Genomic DNA, 20,094 nt, shown 5'->3' with positions numbered 1-20,094 from the left:
TCTGCTGAAATGTGCTTAAATCAAATTTTTGCCTTCTGTTGCAATGGAAATTCAAACTTTCCATTTTTTAGCTTAACATTTAAAATAAAAAACAGAGGGGGGAGATGACCCAAGCTCAATTCTGAATAAACTTTGAAATACTTTGAATTTGTTGTATCATAATACAGTTTTGGTTCTGTGGGCCTTTTTCTATGCAAAACATACTTCTTTCTTTGTTACAGTTGCCGTTTCTTTCTCCCTCTTTGTAGAGTTCTCAGATGAGAAAATAGGGAGTCATTTTCGATGCAGTATTGTAGACCTTCTGCAAGCTTGCTACCCTGCCTTGACTGAAGAAAGTATTACTAATGAAATTGTTTTATCACAAAATCTGGATCAAATCCTAAAAGCACTGACACATGTTGAATGTTCTGTGGGTGAGTTATTTTTGTGATCACAAAGACTGATATATGGCTCTAAATTTTTGCTTTGGCCTTTCCAGACAGCAATAAATCTAGTAGTAATGCTCTTTGACATATGCATGAATATATATTTTAAAAATCATAAATGCAAAGTGTAAAATTTATCTGTAATTCTTGTATTCTGGGCATTAGTTTTCAAAGCTAAAGTTCTGAACTTGTCAGAGAAGTTATTATTTGTCCTATTTCTCTTCAGTCCTAGCAAGGAATTCTTTAAGTGTATTTTAATACAGCAACTTATAGATAAATAGGTGTACCCTTACTGTTTTGTTTTTGTTTTTTTTTAATAAGAAAATGGAGATAAACTTATAAAACCTTTGTAATATCATAATACCTTCTAATTTTCATAGAGCTTTCATAAAACTTTACAGAAGAAGTCTTCCACAGTTGCTTTTTCTGACACCTCTCACTATATAGTGCTGGTGGTTTTTTTCCATTGTTTTTCTCCCATTCACCAAATTTCTAAATGGCTTTTTGGTGTTTTTAAAATATTAAAGAGCAAAAATTTAAGTGAGCTCTAAGAGCTAAATGTTGTGGAACACAAGGACTGGTCGACACTTAGGTTTTAAAATAAGTGTTAACAACACAGAACTAGATATATTTTGGGTCATGGTTGCCAATTTAGATGAACTAAAGATTTATTCTGCTGTGAAAACTTCTCTTGCTTTCAATTAAATTATAATGCCTGTACTGAGATCTATAATTGCAGAGAGAAAATTAACCTAAAGCATTTCTCTCTCTTTCTCCCCAACCTCCCACCCCCCCTTCTTGACATTTAATCCTTGAATCTTGGATGTACATCTGTTCTCTTCAACTAGACTCTAAAGGGAGTCTTCTTGGCACCTTGATGGAGCAGGGCTCTCTCAAACCTGCAGAGCTGGAGAAGCACCTTGTTTGGAATCAAACACAGCTTCTGCTGAGAACTCTTGACCAACATGCCCAAACCATGCCAGAGAGCAACACACAGACAAATTTTGTGAAGGCCTTCCTTGACTACATCACTACACTGGCTGCTGTTGTGCTACGAAGCCTGAATGCAGAGCTAGGTAAGAGGTTTCTACAGAAAAGTCTGTGCTGAGGTGCAGGTACCCAGACTGGCCCGATTCTGGAAAGTAATTGTGCAAAAACTGTTCCTTGCCAAACGTGCCTACTACCTGTGCGTAATCAGATCTTTTGATTTCCACTGATTATTACATTTTTTCAAGTTTGTTTCTTAACATCTAGGACACCCACAGCTCAGATAAAAATAGCTGATGGCAGCAGGAAAATGAGAACAGATTCTGCACTCCATTTAGACAAAACAAACAACCCCTGACCTCCAAAAATTCTTAGCACTGCCCCGTAAGGCGAGATTGGTTTTTGCATGCAGTGGATCAGCATACTGTACACTTTACAGCTTTAGAGGCAGCGAGTGCCCTTCTGCTCCACAGGGATAAGCAAAGAATGTGTAGAAGGCCATGCAGAGGTAACTAGGCAGAATTTTTTCATAGAATCAGCAGATGATGGTTGTCCATGAAAAGGAATGCACCATTAGCACTTCAAGCTGTCAGAAGAACAGAACAACTCACTGTGCTAGGAATAAAAAATGCTTGTCTGTTTTTTAAAATTGACAGTAATTGAGCTGCACTACTGTAAAATACCACAGCACTGATTTCAGAGAATACCTTCCCAAGAGAATAAGGAGAAAGGGTGAAGATCCATTTACAGACATGCTGGTTCAGTTCAGATCACTGCCGTGCCAACTGTAACTTCTGCCTGGACATGATTCAGTCCTCACCGACTAATTGCCAAAGCCAAAAATTGCACAATATTTAAGGGCTGTGTGAGTTTTGGGGAAATTTTATTGTACTGGAAGATAAAAGGTAACTTATAAGAATATGTTCAGAGTTACTTGACATAACTTGGTAGAGGCTACAAATGCTTTTTAGCAATTGTGGCCAGGGTTTCACTCCTTTTGTAAAAGTAGCTGTACACCTGTGAGTTCCCTCTGCCTTTGCTAACTGCCTTGAATAGAGCATGGTCTAACTAATGTATATCCAGAGGCTCCTCAGAAACGAATTCTGCACATTCTCTACCTCTCACCAGAAATAAATTTTTGTGCAAGTTTGAAGTAGAGTTGCTAAACTGTTTGAATCTAGATCTTGCTTAAAGGCCGTCCAAAGAATCTTCACTCTGCCTGTTTTGGTAATAGGTCCAGTAAAATGTGAACCAGTGGTGCCACATTTGAGAGGCATATCATAATCACAAATGCCTTGCAATTTACTCCGGATTTTACCACTCTAATGTGAATTTAGACCTCTCTGAGTTTATTCAAAGTGATTTCAGACTCAGGCTCTTAAAGTTTGTGTTTCTAAAATAAGAGTTGGTTAGTGTATTAAGCGAATGTATTTGTATTATAATAAATATTCTGATTTTTTTTTAAGATACATCTTCAGAAGTTAAAGTGGGGAACCCTTTCATACTGTTGCAGCAGAGTCCATCTCAGCTGCTTTCCCATCTTGTTTTTGAGAGGCAAGTTCATCCTGACAGGTTGGTGCTTTTCAGATAATATACTTCTGTACGTTATTTTGGTGTTCTTGACTTAGTACCTCAGACATGATTAAATTCTTCTCTGGCTACTTATCACAGGTACTACAGGTACAACCTGCTGTGTCTCACCACCTCATCACTTGATGCTGCAAGGATTAGTGTGTAGGGAGGGGCTTAGTCACTGGCTTCTCCACCAATCTGAAGATTTTTTGATAGGGAAAACAGTGGCTCCATATTTTTAATAATTACTACCTGTTGTGAAGTGAGGATGCATTTATGTGGATTTTTTTTTAACTGAATATGTGACAGTTCAGAGGAGTGCCCTTGCAGCTTAACAATGTAATAAAAAAAAATAGACCAGTAGGGCTTATTAAGAATACCGGGCACGACTCTTGCCCTGGTTTGCATTGGTAAAAGTCAGTGTTTGAGGAGTAAGTTCCTTTTCTGTAAAGGAATGTCAGCATAAGGCCTGAGTTATTGATATTGTGCTCTATGCAATTTTTTCATACTGAGTAAAAATGGGATATGTAATCTTTCCCTGTATGTACCTGGGAAGAATATTAGGGGGCTTGTTTCTCAAAGCATTTAAAATATTTATGAAAATATGTAAGTGTAAATTGTGCTGGGTAAGCCAGTTCTATTTTCAATCCTACAGACTTTCTTCTCTCCTGGCTAAAGAAGAGCTGAACTTGAATGTGCAGCAGGTTATTGTTAACTGTTGCTGTGAACGTCTGTCCTTGTGCAGTGCAAGGCAAAACAGCCAGGCAAAGTCTCTTCTGACGAACCTCAGCAACTTGGCACACCATTGTGCCTACCAGTGCCTGCCAGATGTTGAAATACCTATTCACAATTCTGCAGTGACCTCTGAGGATATCTCCACTCAGGCCCCATCCTCTCTGAATGACTTGAGCCAGCACACACTGACTGCCTCCTCCCTGGACTTCCTAAAGTCTCAGTCGAAGCTAATGGCCACAGTGGCGTGTCTAAGTGCATCTAATATACAGAAAATTCACAAATCAAGTTTGTCTTGGATGGAGTTTCGGGGCAAACGGGAGGTGCCCTTAGGTTTGGAACAGATTTCCAAGGAGTGTGAGGCGTTGTTGAAGCAGTTCCCAATATTGGAACGATTTTTTTTTGCTATGATTGAGCCCCTTCAGAATCAAGAGGAAGGTAACAGTTTGGCTACTGTATTCTCTGGCAAGATATACATATCTCTGGTTCTCCTAGGATTACATTCCACTACAGCTGTTAAAGTATTAGCAGAAGTCTTTGAACAAACTCTGGCTGCAAAGGATTGGGACAGGGCTCTGAAGGTCTTGGATCTGTATAGTCAGGATGTGGAGGAAGTGGTCAATGTGAAGGATGCTGTGCTGAGCTCTGCAGCTGCTGAAGGTAAGAAGGATTAAGTCAGACTTTTTTTACCTTCATCTTTTTTCTTTTTAATGAAGAATGCAGCCTGGATCAGGAGGTAGAAACTAAAGTAGTGGTCCTTGGGCAAATCCAGAGACGGAAATAGATCCTTTTCCTTCCTTCATCTTGAATTTTCTTTCTCTGATGGTGTACTTTCTGTTTTGCAAATGTGCAAATCCCAACCAATTTAGTACAAGAGAACTGGAATGCATCTATGGTGTTATTTTTATGTGAAGAGCTGAATACATCAGGAGACAGTGATCATTGTACTGTTAATGGAACATTTCTTACAGCAGTATCATTGTCATGCATGGATGATGTGTACTGTGAAAGGAGGTGCCTTTTGGAGTCTGAATAGTAAGTATCTGATGCTAACTTTGGTTACTTCCCACAAATCTGATGCTTACGTAAATTTTTCAGCCCTGTACTGTTTTGGTGGTGTGATCCAGCAAGGCTAGGGATTTATTTTTATTTTCCAAATTATAGAAACTGAATTTCAAACTAGTGTTTTGTTTCCTCCACAGATAAGGATGGTTGGCAATACTTGTTCCCAGTAAAAAATGCCGTGTTGAGAAGTAGGCTGGCCCTGCGCTGTCTGGACAAATGGCCCCTTGATGCCTGTTTGGAAATCCTAGCTTATTGCATCTCTGACCAGGGTGTAACCAATGAACTGAAAGCCAGTCTGCAGAGCAGGAAGAAAGAACTTCAGGTTTATCAAAAGGTACAAAGTCGTTGTTCAAGTAACCAGTGAGATGAAATAGGCAGCAGGAAGCTAATATGCTTGCCCTCTGAAAAGTTTTAGCCCTTCCTTTGTTTTAGATCGTGATAGCTTTTCAAGTCTTTCATCGAAAACACTTCATGTTAAGTAATGAAGTATCCAATTAACACTCAGCTTTTTCCTTTGTAACTGTCCCACTCTCCCATTAGCATTCAGGTCTGCAAACGTGATTGGATGTAAATGTTTGTGTGAGTCTGCTTGTTTTGCAAAGTATTTGTTTTTTCATTCTATACAAATGCTACAGCCTCTATAAGCTTTCCATGGCAATTCATAATTATCTAAGAGACATGCAGACAGTGTACAAGACTAGTGGTCCAACAAATGAGTTTGTATTGCAGTCAGTTCTTCTCACTGCAAGGGAGTGCAGATACCCAAGTTGAGTCAGACAGGCTGGCCTGGAGTTCAGCATGGACTGAGAAGCCAAACAGAGCAAAAAGAGGAATCATCCTTGCTGAGCTCTGTCTAGTGGGGGTTCTGCTGACAGTAGTTGTCTCTCTGTTAGTACCAGCAATGTCTGCAGTATATGTGTACTTTTACATCCATACTTATTGCCATATAATCTTTGAAAAAACTTTGCTTATAAATGTGCTTTGTAGACTCATGCCTCCGAGACAATTACATAGTTTTTTTGGAGTGCAAGGGCATTTCATCATCCCTGAAAAGGGCTAAAGATCATTGTGGGTCTCCTTTTTGACTTTTTCTTTCTATGAAACAGCTTTTGAAGTGATCAGCTCAGCTGTTTTCATAGACTGTTGATTGCTGTAGATTAAGCTTTTAAAATTTGTGCTACTCTAATATTAACTTTTTCAGATTTTGAATGTGCAAAATGAACCATTGTGGAGTGACTGGCAGGATCTGAAAAAAGCCTGCAGTGATGACCCCCAGACTGTCATGAATATCATTCTGAAAGCAAAGGTTAGGCATCATTAAGTGAATTTTTTTGGATTAAAATACATTAAACTTTGAGTAGATGAATTCATTGAAATAGCATCTTAAAAAATGGATCAGTGGAGATTACCTTGGGAGGAAGGATTTCTTTACTCAGTTCTGTGCTGCAGAAACACATGCAGATCTGTGTTTAATGTCAAGATTTACATGTACCTAATAATTCTTAAGTTATAACTCTTACTGAGATAAAACCTGTTCTTTTCTTTTACAATTCTGCAGATTTTAAAATAGTGTTACTATGGGCATAATACAGCCTTGATTATTAGGTAAATGCTAACACTGCAAATCTGGCTGGCTTTAAAAGTGTCTCTCTAAAAAACCAACTTGCTTACCATGAGATGAGAAGGTATTTTCAATGCAAACTGTGGCTGACAAAATTGGCTATCATCTTCTCCCCCTTGTCAATGTAATTATTTACTTTCTGCATATGGTAGAGGAGTCTAAGCTACAGAATTTCTTGGAGTTGATCAGAACTCTGGGAGAAACAGCTGTATCAGGAAGGGCAGAATTTGTCCTTTTATTTTTTACCTTTTTTTTTCCCCTTAATTCTTTAGGATTATGAGCTGTGTGAGGAGTGGGGACACTTATATCCTGTCCCAAGAGAAGACTTGATCAACCTGCACCATGAGCACCTTCTCCACTTACTGGAGATGGGAGACATGGAGAAAGCATTGCAGGTAATAGTAAGACTCTCTCAGCCTTATATCCACAGGTCAGATAAGTTGACAACCATTTTCCCTGCCTTCTTTGTGTGTGTTTTCATGGTCTTTTTGGTTCCACCCTTAAGAGATGCTATTTGCTTAGATATGCTTTCAGGATCCTGGCTTTCCCCTGTTCTACTTAAGTGAAAATTGAGCTCGGCAATCTAATTCTTGGACTTTATAGCTTAGTGTCACTTACAATGGATGTAAGTGGAAATACAAGGCTTCTTCTGTTTGAAAAATAATAATGAAATGTGTCTGTGCTGCTTAAGTAGAAGAACCAGGAGTGAAACTAATAACATGAATTTCTCAGTTGAGCTTCAGTGCCCAAATTAGTGAAATGTTAATTCTTTTGGTTTTAGTAATCATGAAGCTGTCACTTAGAGTGTGTAAAATAAAGTGAATGCTCTCTCAGCCTACATAGCTTTGAAAATACTCTCGAAGCAAAGTGAAGACTTCTCATCAGTGCTCCTTCTGTCCTATTCCTTGCGTAATTTTTTTCTTCCTTTAATTTTAAAAGTATTTTGATTAATAAATGGAGAAAATAGGCAGTGAGTAGTCTATAAATGGATTTTTTAAATCATCCTTATGTATATAAGACACTTGTACCAATTAATTTGCTTGCTGGAACATTGTAGGATAATAATGTGTCAGGGACTGCCTTTATAAGGCTGCCTTCCAGGAATGTTATAGAGTTTCAATGTATTTTGTTTGCTTTTGTAGCTCTTACAAAGAATTGAAGACCCTGGTATTTGCCTTGCCATCAGTGAACAGTGCCTTGACCAGCTTCCAAACTTGGCAGCCTCTCACTTCTTGGCTGATTACCTCACAGCTCACTTCTACGCGAGTTTGACAACAGCACGCCGCAATGAAATCCAGGCACTCTACATAGGATCCAAGGTGAGTAACACTCTTGCACTGTGGGATTAATGGCAGTATAGAATTGTATAAGTAATTTTATAATGCATAATATTGTCATAATATGAAAAGTCTGTAGGTATTACCAGAGCATTCTCACCATATCAGGTCTAAGGTCCTGAGTCTCAGGATCCAAAGGAAAGTTAGAGATGCCTTAAAACTTCCGCTTCTCCATCTTTGCAGTTCCATATTATGAGGTGGTTCTAACTCCCAGTATGAACAGAGCAGTCTTGTGTTTGAGTTGTAGGGAGTAGAGGAACACACAGACTAAAAGAGGGTAGAGTGGAATAAAATAAAATTGTGGTGTTTATCAGAACAGTTGCTATCTTTGTCCCAAGTGAAGATACTTGGGACTCAGCTGATACTCAGCTTACTTTCTGTGTCAATAACACCAAGTGTCCTACATATGCCACCTGTATGGTGTCTTTGACACTTCATGTTTCTCCTAAGTGCCTTCCAGAGATAGACAGTATCACTCCTTTTTCTGGATGGCCATTGTCTTTGCAGGTTCTGTGCTCAGCCTGGGAATAGATGCATTAATCAGTACATTACCTTAGTTGAATGCTTTACATGTAAACAAAATATAGTGTAATGTCTGTTTTGGTGTAGGACTACAAATAGCAACTCTCTCCAGTGTGTGCCACAACAGTATTCTGCTGGGCTTCCTGTGTCCTTACATGTTCCTTTTGAAGACATTATTTAATTTGAAAAGTGTTCATATTAACTGTCTATCTAGAGGAGAATTGCTCTTATTTTCTCCTCTTAACATTTCCTCAAATGATGGAAAGATAAGGATTGGGCTAATATGCTTTTTATAAGCTTATTTTAGTAAGAAAATGTGCTCTACTCTGCTACAACATACTTGTCACAGGGTCACAAAAGGTTTCTACTCTTCAATATCCTCTGAAATGAGGCAGTGTTTTATAGAATAGAAAGTGGAAACTAAGTAATTTCTGCAAATCCACTCAATAATTTATAACAGAAGTAGGAATGGGTCTGAGAAGTCCCACCTCCTTTTTTTTTGGCCTCCAGCTGTTATTCCGTTCTCTGCATAAGCTACTGTGCTAGTTTCTTGTCAACACAGATTTGAAGGTGTATAATTTTGTCATACACTTTTTTCTTGTGTCTCAGGTGCTGCTGACTCTACCTGAGCTCTCCCGTGTTAACTACTTCCACCTCTCTTCAAGACCACTGCTCATGCTGGAACAGCTCCTCATGAATATGAAGGTGGACTGGGTAGCTGTCGCTGTGCAGACACTGCATCAGCTCTTGGCTGGGCAGGAAGTTGGTTTTACTGTAGAAGACATTAACAATTTGCTTTCCAAGTATGCAGAAAAAGCTCTCAACTTCCCTTTCACATTAAAAGAAAAGAGATCAGGTGACTGCCTATCAGAATGCTGTTTTTCATTTTGGAAAGATATCCCCCCAGAATCATTTCAGCAGTCATTCCACAACATTTTTAGATGTGTGCCTCCAGTCTCCCTCTATCTCAGATCATGTTCTTCAAGTCTTTGCCTTTCTTGTAAACAGATATTTTCAAGGACCAACAGCTTCAAAAATTTCTTGGACTTTTCCTCTATTGCTCCTTCTTGGGGTTTTCTTTTATTGCATGATACTGATCAATTTTATTTTATTCTTGTTTAAAGTGAAGTCACTGATGATTTAAGCAGTTCTAAAACCTGCAGCCAACTGCATCTTCCCTCAAGTAGAATGGGGATTGAATCTTCTGTAGTATTGTCTCCTACCACAGTCCTATTCTTTTTTCTCATATAGAAGACTTTTAAACTTGTAATTCTGTTTAACATTCTCAATATGGTTCTTCCTTCTGGTTTGCCAATCCCTTTTCATCCAGGTTGTCTTTGGTTCTCCTACATTTGGCTCCTATTAAGGTTTTAGGGTTGGAACAGCAGAGGGTGCTACAGATCCAGTCCAGTGCTTTAAATGTCACTGTATTAAAAATGATATGTGTACCTATCTATATCTATTTATACCTCCAGATATGGTACCAACTTGCATTATGCCAGTTTCCAAATGTTGACTTCATTTTGTGATTTAAAGATGCAGCTCTTTCTAATGCAAAAGCATCAGACTTATCTATCTCTTCCTGCCAAATGACCCATATATTTGAAAGTATGTACGTTCCTTCCACTGCAATGTGAAGCTTTTTTTGCCATGAGGATCTTGTGTCAACCAGTTGTTTTTACATCTGAGATTTATTCTCTGCTGCATTATTCCCGTACCTATCAGTAATCATTGCTTTGATAAAGATCCCTTTCTTTGTTTTTTAGGTAATTGAAATTTATATAGTTTTGCATTAATTTCTGTGGACTCATTTTCATGAAAACAGTAATTTTTAATTACATGAATAGTCTTGTTTTGTGCTGACATTCTTATGTACTCCTGTGAATGGATTCCTCTAACCTTGAAAACAGGTAGATGTATTGGCCTGTGTTGTCCTAATTTTTTTTTCCTTTCTTCCCTTTGTCCTAGATTCTCTGATACGTATCCAAGACAGTCTCAATCAGGTATTGGAGTGTGAAGCATCATCTAAGTCGGGATCATCGGAACTATCTCCTGTCAGCTTTACTGGTAAGATAAAGACCATGGTTTAACCTCAGCAGCACCTAAGTATCACACAGCTGCTCACTCACTCCCCCCACCAGCCCCTTCACAAGTGGGATGTGAAGGAAAACTGGAAAAGAGTAAAACCTGTGGGTTGAGATAAGGACAGTTTAATAACTGAAATTAAGTTTAATACAATAACAATAATGATGAAGATACTGATGATGAAAAGGGATATATGAAAGTGAGGAATAAAACCCAAGAAAAACAGGTGCTGCAAAATACAATTGCCCACCACCCGCTGACCAATGCCCAGCCCATTCCCCAGTAGCGATCAGCCCCCCCAGCAAATTTTCCCTAGTTCATATGCTGGGGATGTTGTTCTGTGGTCCTTAAATTTAGGTTTTTTTCTGTGACCTGAGGAAAATAGCACACCTTGTTTTTTCTGAGCGGCTCCACTTACAGTTCTTATACACAAATAAGTAGAAACTTAAGCAATTTAAGCCAAAACAACTGAAGAATATTTGTAGCTAGGAAGCAACCACAAATTCTTCTATAGGTTCTATTCAGCATCTAATGCAAGAGGTGCTCTCTTTGTAAGAGGTGCAAAGCGTGTGTAGTGTTTTCCGGTACTCAAGACCCCATCACACAGCTTAAATCCCATTCCATGCTTTTCATGGCCTGGCTCATTTTCAGGTGTAACCATATCTGCAAGTCCCAGAGACAGGAGTCTGCAGCAGAATTTGTTTCCTCAAGAATTTGTGCCTCCTGAGAAGCCACCACCGAAGCAGCAATGGATACCTGATGACACTGAAACGATATGTATGGTTTGCAAAACTGAACGCTTTACTATGGTAAGGCGCAAAAACAAAATACAGACAATCCTAGAACTGTGACCTTAATATGAACACTTCCTCATAATCTCTCTTAAGAGACACTGGCTAGTTTAAGCAAGGTTATCTGCATCACCATAGGCCTGATAAGATTGCCAGTCCTTTGATATTTAACCTTTAGTTTCAATTTAGTGTAGTTGAGGAGACTGGCAACAGTTAGCTCCTTTTAGAGTTCTGTGAAATGATAGAGCCTAAAGAGGATCTGGTCATCAGAGAGAAGACAACTATGACATCTCAAAAATGTGTAACAACAGCAGTATTAATATTTCAAAAGGCTGTCTAGTTGACTGTGCTGGTTGGTAAGAAATACCATGGTCATCATATAATTCAGGTTACCAGTATAGAAAATTAAATCTTTGCTGTTGGTTGCACTTTTCTAAAACATACTGTTTCAGAGTATTTAAGCAACTGCATTGGTACTCTAAGGGAGAAGATTAATTTTTAATCTTGCAGGCAGTCTGTTATCTTCTACTGCTTAGAAACAGTACTGTTTTCTCAAAGTAGCTGTTGCTTCTGAATTTTGAAACTACTAAGATGGTGTCAGAAAAACAGTCTACAGCTTTCTGACTTTTCCAAGAGATGATCTGATTGTGATAAAAATTGGGACAATTTAAATAATGGAAAGCCCAAGACTGCAGCAAACGTATTTTAAATACTGGCCTTTGGGTTTTGGTTTTTTTTCTTTGCCATGCCCTCTTCAGAAAGGAATTGTAACAGGGAGAATCAATCACTGTGTAGTTCTGAAAAGCCTTATCCTGCATGATGTTTCCTCTCTTCAAAGGAAGTTTTCTCATGAGTGGAGATAGATACAGGAGGGGACTTCAGTAAATTTTTTGTGGCTCATCCATAACCTCTTTTGCTTAGTTTAACAGGCGCCATCACTGCAGGCGCTGTGGGAGGCTGGTGTGCAGCTCTTGCTCCACCAAGAAAATGGCAGTAGAAGCTTGCAGAGAAAATCTGTCTCGTGTGTGTGATCAGTGCTATGGCTACTGCAACAGAGAAGGTCTGCCTGGCTCGGTGCAAGACACAAGCCGGTGAGTCTTTCTGCTCAAGTTCTCCTCAGTTACATGTACACAGCAGAGTACATGAATGGAATGAGAGAGGCATAAGCATTTGGTTTATCTGGATAATATAATAACATGAGTTTTTTGGCCTCCAGCTGTTGGGATTTCCAGGTTTAATAGGTGTGGGACTGTTCCTTACGCCTCACTTTACTTTTCACATTAGAAAGGACACTGGAGAGCAAGACAAGTCTTGAATTCTTTAAGCATCAATTAATTATTAACTTAAGAATTGAATGCTTTGATGCAAAACATAGCACATACTGCTACAGTGTGACAAAGTTTCTTGTGGTATACTCCGTTCCTGGATTAACATTGCATGTTGACAAGCTCTACTGAACATATCAGTGTTTTAATGTTATTCCTTAATCCCTTGATTTTGACTCCTTGAACCCTTGGGGACTAAAAAGCAAGTTCGTGATTAGATAGGCTTTGAAACTGCCTTTATTAAAAGGGACAGCTGTGATGACATATTTTCATGATGTGGTTGCTTTAAACTGAGAATAGGACTGAAATTCATTGTATGTAGGTCAGCTGCTGAGAAGTGCAACTGAAAAGTTTTACTCTCTGTGACCTTGAGCAGGCTTGACAGGGTCACAGAGTAAGATTTGCTCTTTCCAGCCATGCTTTCAGGTGCATTTCCTCTTTTCCTAGCAAGCCTGCAGATAGCAGTAACCACTATGGCAGTATCAGCCAGCTTCCTAGGAAAAGAGCAATACTGTGCAGATCTGAAGAGGAACCTGTGAAAAAACAAGGAGTTACTTCTAGCTGAACCAGTTTGCATCAGAACAGTTGCTTATGCTGCCATATTAGGTCAGCAGAGCCTAACTGTGAGCTTGAATACCACCTGTCATGTTTTAATTCATTAATGCCTGGGGTTTTTTATATTCACCATATTTGTGTATCAAAACCAACTGCATCTTAAAGACAGAGACCCAGATGCCAAAGACTTCATTTTAGCTCTGACGTATCCTAGTACTGTGCAGTTCTCGTTCTCAGTGTCTGCTTTTTTATGATGTGTGCAGCTATAGTACTATTCCTACAGAAGGTCATAAGAGCCAGTTACTTAGTGCAGTTGCAGAGGTGGGATCTTAGATTTCCAGGCAGAAGGGGTAGTGGCACGGCAGTGGGTTGGATAGGACAGGGAGGAGAATAGATGTTATATTTTTACACAACAGTGTTCTGAAAAGGCTAGCCACAGTAATGTCTTTTAAAACTGTGTTTCCCCCAGTGTGCTGAAGTAGGCATGATGGTTCTTTCTGTCATTTTATTGCAGAATAGAAGAAGATCAGGACCAAGTGGAAGGTAAGGAATGGAGTAATGTTAAACCTCTATTTTTTAAAGCTCCTCATTAGCAGTTAGAAACTGGAAGCTAATACATCTAGAAATATCTAGTTGCAGCTGAAGAGTGATCAAAACTTCAGTTACATAATATCACTGATGATTTTTGCATGTACAGGCTGAAAGGAGCATTTCAAACTTCCGTAAATTGAGGTTTAGCGGAGATGTCCGAGCCAATATTGAATGTGTTGGATGGGTGTAAAAGAAAGGAACTGAAAAACAGCAATTGGAGTATGCACTTTGCATTCTAGAAACAGTCAGAGGCTGTGGTATGAGTAGGAATTAATTATCCCACTACAGAGCTGTTCTGAGTGGTTCTCTTTTTACAAACCATGACAGTGCAATTCTGAATACTACTCAGTGTGCTGTGGTGTTTTATACCCCATACTGGCTGGACGTAGCACAGAATGAGGCCCCTCTCATGGGTCTGGTTGTGTCCTGAGTTCCATTTCTTGTGCTGGTTGTGTGAATATAGTAATTTTTCTTTAATGTCTGTTTCCACATCCAGTATGATAAAGTGTCAGGAATAATAACAAAATTTAATTGACTTTTTCTCTGCCATACCAGAAGGTATTTACTGTATTTTTTCCTTGTTCTAGTGTTTGAGGTCATTCTGCAAAATTTTCCTACAGTGACGTGAAATTCTGTCAGAACAAGATATAGTTATTTGAAGTTATAACAATGACATGAAACATGGTGCAAAACCTGCATTCATGTGTGTGCTACAAAGCAAATGAGAATATTTTTCCTCACTTGTTCCTTTTTTAAGTATGATGGACTATTTGAGCATTTTTCTCCCCCTGCTGTTGATGGAAGTTTGCGTTACTGCTACCTTTCTTTCAAGACTGAAACAGCTAAAATGCAGGTTTTGAGCTGTTGCTTCTGGTTAGATCTTTCTCTTAGCTTGCAGCATTTCTACACGTTACTGGACCTATATGATCCGTTCAATAAGAGTGAATAAGAGCAATGTGGAAATCCTCAGATTTAACAGGGAAAGAGTTTTATTTTGCTTTTCTGACTTATCTGATGCCTACACTCAGATGACAGACAGTATTTGATTTGAAGCTATTCTGGGTTATGAATTTCAAAACAGATATTTCCTTAATCTGCAGGAAAGAAAACGACTTTTCACAGAAATTAAATGTCTTGAATCATTTGGTCAAAACTCCAATTTTCTGCAGTGCTGTTTTATTTGAAAATCTAACATTAGAAGTTAGGTCATCTTCTCACAATCTTTTGGCTTAAAACTCCTGGACTATATGTTCAAATAACCTGAATTATAGAAGATAGAAGCAGTTTTAAGTCAATTTAGCCTGTTTTTCTGTTTCCCTTTTGAGCCAAAACCCACAGCTCTCATATTTCCACTTGCCTCCTCAGAAATATTTAATGAGTTGTCTGAGGGAAGGCTAAAGAGTGGAGTTTCCTGCGCTTGATGCCCAGTAGAGAGTTGGATAATCATTTGAAGATGTGTTACTGGAACCAGGTTTTGGTAATAGTTATAGTAAGTTTAGGTACAATTTGGCAGCCTGCTGAGGAATGGAAATATTTCTGTAATCTGTGTGCTGGACATGTAATGCTGGTAGGAAGTGACACAATGAGAGGATTATAGATAGCAGTTGCAGGACAGTGTAGGAATACTCTGTGTTATGTGTCCTTAGCCAGGTTTCTTGCTTCTTGTACAAGGATTTTACCTGGTGTTTTCTTTTTTGCTGCAGAAACTTCTAATAATGAATATTCCACAGTAGTGCGAACACCCAAGGCAACTGAGCTGGAATGGATTTTTTCCCTGAATGAAGAGGAGAATGAAATTGTACGCAGTGAATTTTATTATGAACAGGTGAGAAAGAGAATGCAGTATAAGCAGTTCCCTGGAGAACTACCTCGATACCTATATTTGTCTGTCTTTCCTCAAATTGTCAGGCTCCCAGCTCTTCCTTGTGCATTGCCATCCTTAGCCTGCACAGTGACAGTGTAGTGTGTGGCCACCAACTGATAGAACACTGCTGCAAGTTGTCCCAGGGGCTCACTAATCCTGAGGTGGATGCTGGTCTCCTTATGGACATCATGAAACAATTGCTCTTCAGTGCCAAAATGATGTTTGTAAAAGCTGGAAGGAGCCAGGATCTAGCTCTCTGTGACAGGTGACTTAATCAGTTGTTCACTAGGATGTATTGAGATACTGTTGAGAGCATTATCCTTTTTCACTGAGAGTGGAGGGTGGGAGGGTTGTTTTGTGTTTGTACTTTGGACATTTTAAACAAGAAGTTCATAATGTAATAATAATATAAGAGTTCAAATAGTAGAAGTTCAAGTAATATGACCACTTAATAATTACTGAGGAAATTCTCTGATTAGGAAGAAATGATTCACAAAGACTAAGATAAATATTTCACTTCTGATATTGTGTATCTGCTTTCAATCTATATTTTAATACAGGATTTTAAACCTGTGCTTCCTGTGAATGAACATTTTACACTTCTTCAAGTTTTGTCCTACAGAACTTGAGGTGGCAGGTGTAATATATAAATTTCACATGTACTGTTTTGATTTGGCAAGACTGAGATGGTGTCTGCAATTAGCATGTTACACTGAACATGGCAAAAAAACCCCAAACAATAACAAGTGGTTTGAATGGGATAGTATGATGGATAGAGAAACCTAATATACTGGTGATTAGGAACCGCTGTTCTAAGAGATGTCATTGACATAAAGTTCTTTACTGTATGATAATAGTGAAAGTGTATGTATTTGTTTAACCTCTAGCTACATCAGCAAAGTGGATGTGTTGAATATTTTGGTTGCTGCTGCCTACCGTCCTATACCATCTTTGGATCAGATTCTTCTCCCAGCAGCAGTAACAAGATTAAGAAATCAGCTTCTGGAAGCAGAGTACTATCAACTAGCTGTAGAGGTAATGCCAATGGAGGGATGTCAGTGTTAATGCCTCTGTACTGGCTTCTGTTTTTCTCCCTCCTGAATTCAGATGGATATGATGTGTGAATGGACAATATTTAAACAGTTACAAACTGAGATTAAGTTTGTAGACAAGGAAGAAATAATTATCTGGATGTGAGAAAAAATTTCTGAGAAGAGAAAATCCTGCTGTGGAGCAGGCTGCAGAAGGGAAAGGTAGCAACCTTGCTTCCTGGGACAGTTAAGGTTGGAATGGACTAACTGCAAGAAAGTCATTAAATGGAGGAATTTTGCATCCAGTAGAAGGAACAAGACATCCTTTGTGGCAGGACTTTATCTGAAGCTTGTATGTTTGATTTTATTTGTCTGTAATCCCACAGCAGACAAAAGTAAGGCACCTTTTCTGACTTGGAAATCAGCAGTGTTGACAAATCAGTGCATCAGAGTTCATCTGGTGTAGTTTATCATATTCTATCTTCCTCCTACTCCCAGGATATTGTAATCCTGTATGATGGCATTGCAATTTGTTAAGTACAGTATTATGATTCTACAAACAGGATTATGATTTTTTAAGGGGTAATAAACAGATGACCTATATGAATAAAAAATATTAATAAATAGATGACCTATATGAATAAAAATTGCTCATATTTAACAGCAGCTGGTCTACTGAAGAAAATCAGGAATAAATTTTATCAACAAAGTTGTATGAAATAAAAAATATCCTGGCGGTTCATGAAGCATCTTCTGTTGCTTTTTTTAAAACCACAAACCTGATGAATTCTGCTCTGTAAAAATCATGTGCTTTAGAAAAGCACATGTGAAAATGTCATGTTTTAAAACTGATGAACTGAAATTCCCAGATAAACTTGTACGATAAAAAATACTTCCACATTTGGAGATCCTGGGTGTTTTGGTAGTTGGCCTTTTGTGCCAGTAATATGGTAATAATCAGCAGGAGTTTTTCATGTGTTTTTTTAGTTGTTGTTTGTTTTTAATGGGAAATGCACTCTAAGAAGTGAAAGGTCACAATCACAGACTGTATGATAAGCCAGTTTTCCTATTTTCTGTGCTGGGACTGTGTTGCATTACATTTTTACATCATTTGCAATAACGAATTATTTTGATTTTAGGTTTCTACAAAATCTGGATTGGATCCAGGTGGAGCATGGCATGCCTGGGGCATGGCTTGCCTTAAAGCTGGAAATTTAAGTTCAGCAAGAGAGAAGTTTAACCGATGTTTAAAGCCACCTATGGACCTAAACCAGCTGAACTATGGTTCAAGGCTTGTCCAGGATGTGATACAGTACCTGGAGGCCACAGTGAAGCCGATACTCATTGCAGTAAGAATCTTCTGTCTGCTCTGAAGGGCTATAGCAAAGCCAAGTAACGATGTTTTAATACACATCTTATAGCAATGCATGTTGCACTATCAGGTGTTAGGGTTTTTTCCTTCTTTGTCATGATTGCAAATCGCAAAACGAATACTGTTGAAAAATTTGTAGGTGTTTCATCACAGGATTTGATAGTAATTTGGGGCATACTTTGTGGAGGGGAAAGAAGCTGTACTGCTTAACATGTTATTACGACAGTTTGAGGAAGCTAAACTCAATCCCTGCAACATATTGTGATTCTACACTGATGCAGTTTTTCTACCGAAACTCTGATAACTTTGCAGGAATCCAAAGGAGAATTTCAAATGCTGTCCACTCTTCTTTTCTCATGAAAAAACACAATTACATGGTTTGGAATTAGCTCTGGAAGTCCGGATTAGGGACCAAAAAATTACTTTTAGGATCTAAATAACTGCAGAATCATAATGATTAAAGAACACTTAGTAGTACATATTTTAGGAGAATGAAAAAGCCAGTTTGAACTAGGCTATTAAGTAGCTGTAGGCAGTGGAATTGTGTTTAAATAAGCCTTCTGCTTGTCCTTGGAAACAGCCATGATGGCTACAGCAACATTCAGCACCTCTGTTGATAGCAGGGTTCCAATGTAGTGTTTATGAAAAGCATGACTGGATTCTCATCCCTCTAAAATAATACATATTTTAAAAACAACAATAACAGAAATGCTTTAGGGCTGAGTGACAAGACCTAACTGAGAAGAAAATTTTTCTCTTACCACTTGTCATTGATTCTCTGTGTTAACGGCAGGATGATGATTACTTTGCCACATTGAGGGAACTTGAAGCAACACTGAGAACAAGAAGTCTGTCTCTGGAGATGATGTGTGAGGGGAAGATTCAACACAACAGCTACTATCAGGAGTGCTTGTTCTATTTACATAGTTATGGCACTAATCTGGCAATAATAAGCTTTTATATGAGGCATGACTGTATGAGAGAAGCACTGCTTCACTTGTTAAATAAGGTGAGTAATTTAATTTGCCATCACTGAAACTGAAATTTGAAAAATGGTAATGAGCGTCATGTAGTGTTCTGGTAGTTTTCTGCACAGGAGTTTTCTGAGGTCCTGAATGTTGTTATACAAACTATCCAGTGACTGACAGTTCAGTCACATGAAAAAACAACTTTGATCTTTATATCTTGTGTTTAATCTCTCTTCCACGTTGTGTTGAAACAGGAGTTTCTAGAGAGGAGAAAACTGCTTTTTTTTTTTTTCGTAGATGTTCTGCATCAACAGCACTTTGTCTTTTTTTTCTATTAAGCTGAATACATGGGACTGTTGTCATACAGTTCAGAGGACATGGAAAATTTGCCTTTCAAATATGTCCTTTATACCAATTTAAATTTGCTTTTTAAAAAAATTGCCTATGTTTGCAATGTTGGTGACATAATTTTACTGGTTAAGTAGTAGACTTAAAAAATTCTCTAGCCATACAATTTGATGGGTAAGTTTTGGGCAAGGAAACTGGTAGTGATCATGCAAACTAGAGAGCAGAGTTTGTTACTCTGAAGCTGTAAGGTACTGAGCTTCTGATGAAACATTTTGCAGTTGGTTGGAAACATTTGTGTACTTGTATCTTATTCTGAGATTTAAAACAAAAAAAGTCAAAAAAATGTCATATCAAGTTTTTAGAACATATATACAGGCCATGTTGACACATATTAATGTTGCTATGAAAAGAAGCACATGTGAGGCTGCATTTGCAAGACCACAGTCAAGAGAACAAGGGAAGTAAATATCCCCCTCAGCTCACTACTTGTGGGGCTTCAACTGGACTACTGTGCCCAGTCGTGGGTTCTGAAGTACAAAACAGACACTGTCAATGTGGAACAAGTCTAGCGGAAGGCCACCAATGGCTGGGGGCCTGAAGCACATGATGTGAGAGGAGAGTGATAGAGCCAGGTTTTTCCAGGTGAAAGAAGAGGAGGCAAGAGGAGATCTATGTGCTGTTTTCAGCTACCAAGTGGGTGATTAGAGGGAAAATAGAGCCATGCTTATCTCACATGCATCCAGTAAAAGGGTAAGAGCAAGGGAGATTCCAACTGGATATAAAGGAAAGTTTTGAGGTTTTTTTCAGTGCGTGTATTTAGACATGGGAACTGGGCTGCAGAGAGGCTCTTGAATCACCCTACTTTGTCATGCTCAGAACTTAACTGGACAGGTCCAAGAACAA

The 20,094-nt window shown here is 38.6% G+C and overlaps 1 protein-coding gene across 3 annotated transcripts in view; it reads left to right on the top strand.

The window, feature by feature from the left end:
* The window catches only part of ZFYVE26 (zinc finger FYVE-type containing 26), a 46,995-nt gene that overhangs the window by 18,615 nt on the left and 8,286 nt on the right, over positions 1–20,094 (top strand). For all 3 annotated transcript variants that reach the window (XM_018082558.3, XM_018082557.2, XM_018082559.3), the window contains 18 exons: positions 249–413; positions 1,274–1,501; positions 2,879–2,984; positions 3,640–4,376; positions 4,919–5,115; positions 5,983–6,087; positions 6,675–6,797; positions 7,545–7,721; positions 8,871–9,117; positions 10,230–10,328; positions 10,998–11,155; positions 12,059–12,228; positions 13,532–13,560; positions 15,312–15,433; positions 15,517–15,737; positions 16,360–16,507; positions 17,643–17,852; positions 18,669–18,884. In XM_018082558.3, the coding sequence (XP_017938047.2) occupies positions 249–413; positions 1,274–1,501; positions 2,879–2,984; positions 3,640–4,376; positions 4,919–5,115; positions 5,983–6,087; positions 6,675–6,797; positions 7,545–7,721; positions 8,871–9,117; positions 10,230–10,328; positions 10,998–11,155; positions 12,059–12,228; positions 13,532–13,560; positions 15,312–15,433; positions 15,517–15,737; positions 16,360–16,507; positions 17,643–17,852; positions 18,669–18,884 (3,458 nt within the window). The remainder of the gene's footprint in view (positions 1–248; positions 414–1,273; positions 1,502–2,878; positions 2,985–3,639; positions 4,377–4,918; positions 5,116–5,982; positions 6,088–6,674; positions 6,798–7,544; positions 7,722–8,870; positions 9,118–10,229; positions 10,329–10,997; positions 11,156–12,058; positions 12,229–13,531; positions 13,561–15,311; positions 15,434–15,516; positions 15,738–16,359; positions 16,508–17,642; positions 17,853–18,668; positions 18,885–20,094) is intronic.

The sequence above is a fragment of the Manacus vitellinus genome, unplaced genomic scaffold, assembly GCF_001715985.3.
Source record: "Manacus vitellinus isolate BGI_N305 unplaced genomic scaffold, ASM171598v3 scaffold_6_pilon, whole genome shotgun sequence".
Classification (NCBI taxonomy): Eukaryota; Metazoa; Chordata; class Aves; order Passeriformes; family Pipridae; genus Manacus; species Manacus vitellinus.
Note: the sequence above shows the minus strand (reverse complement) of the source record. Positions and strands in the feature narration are given on the sequence as shown.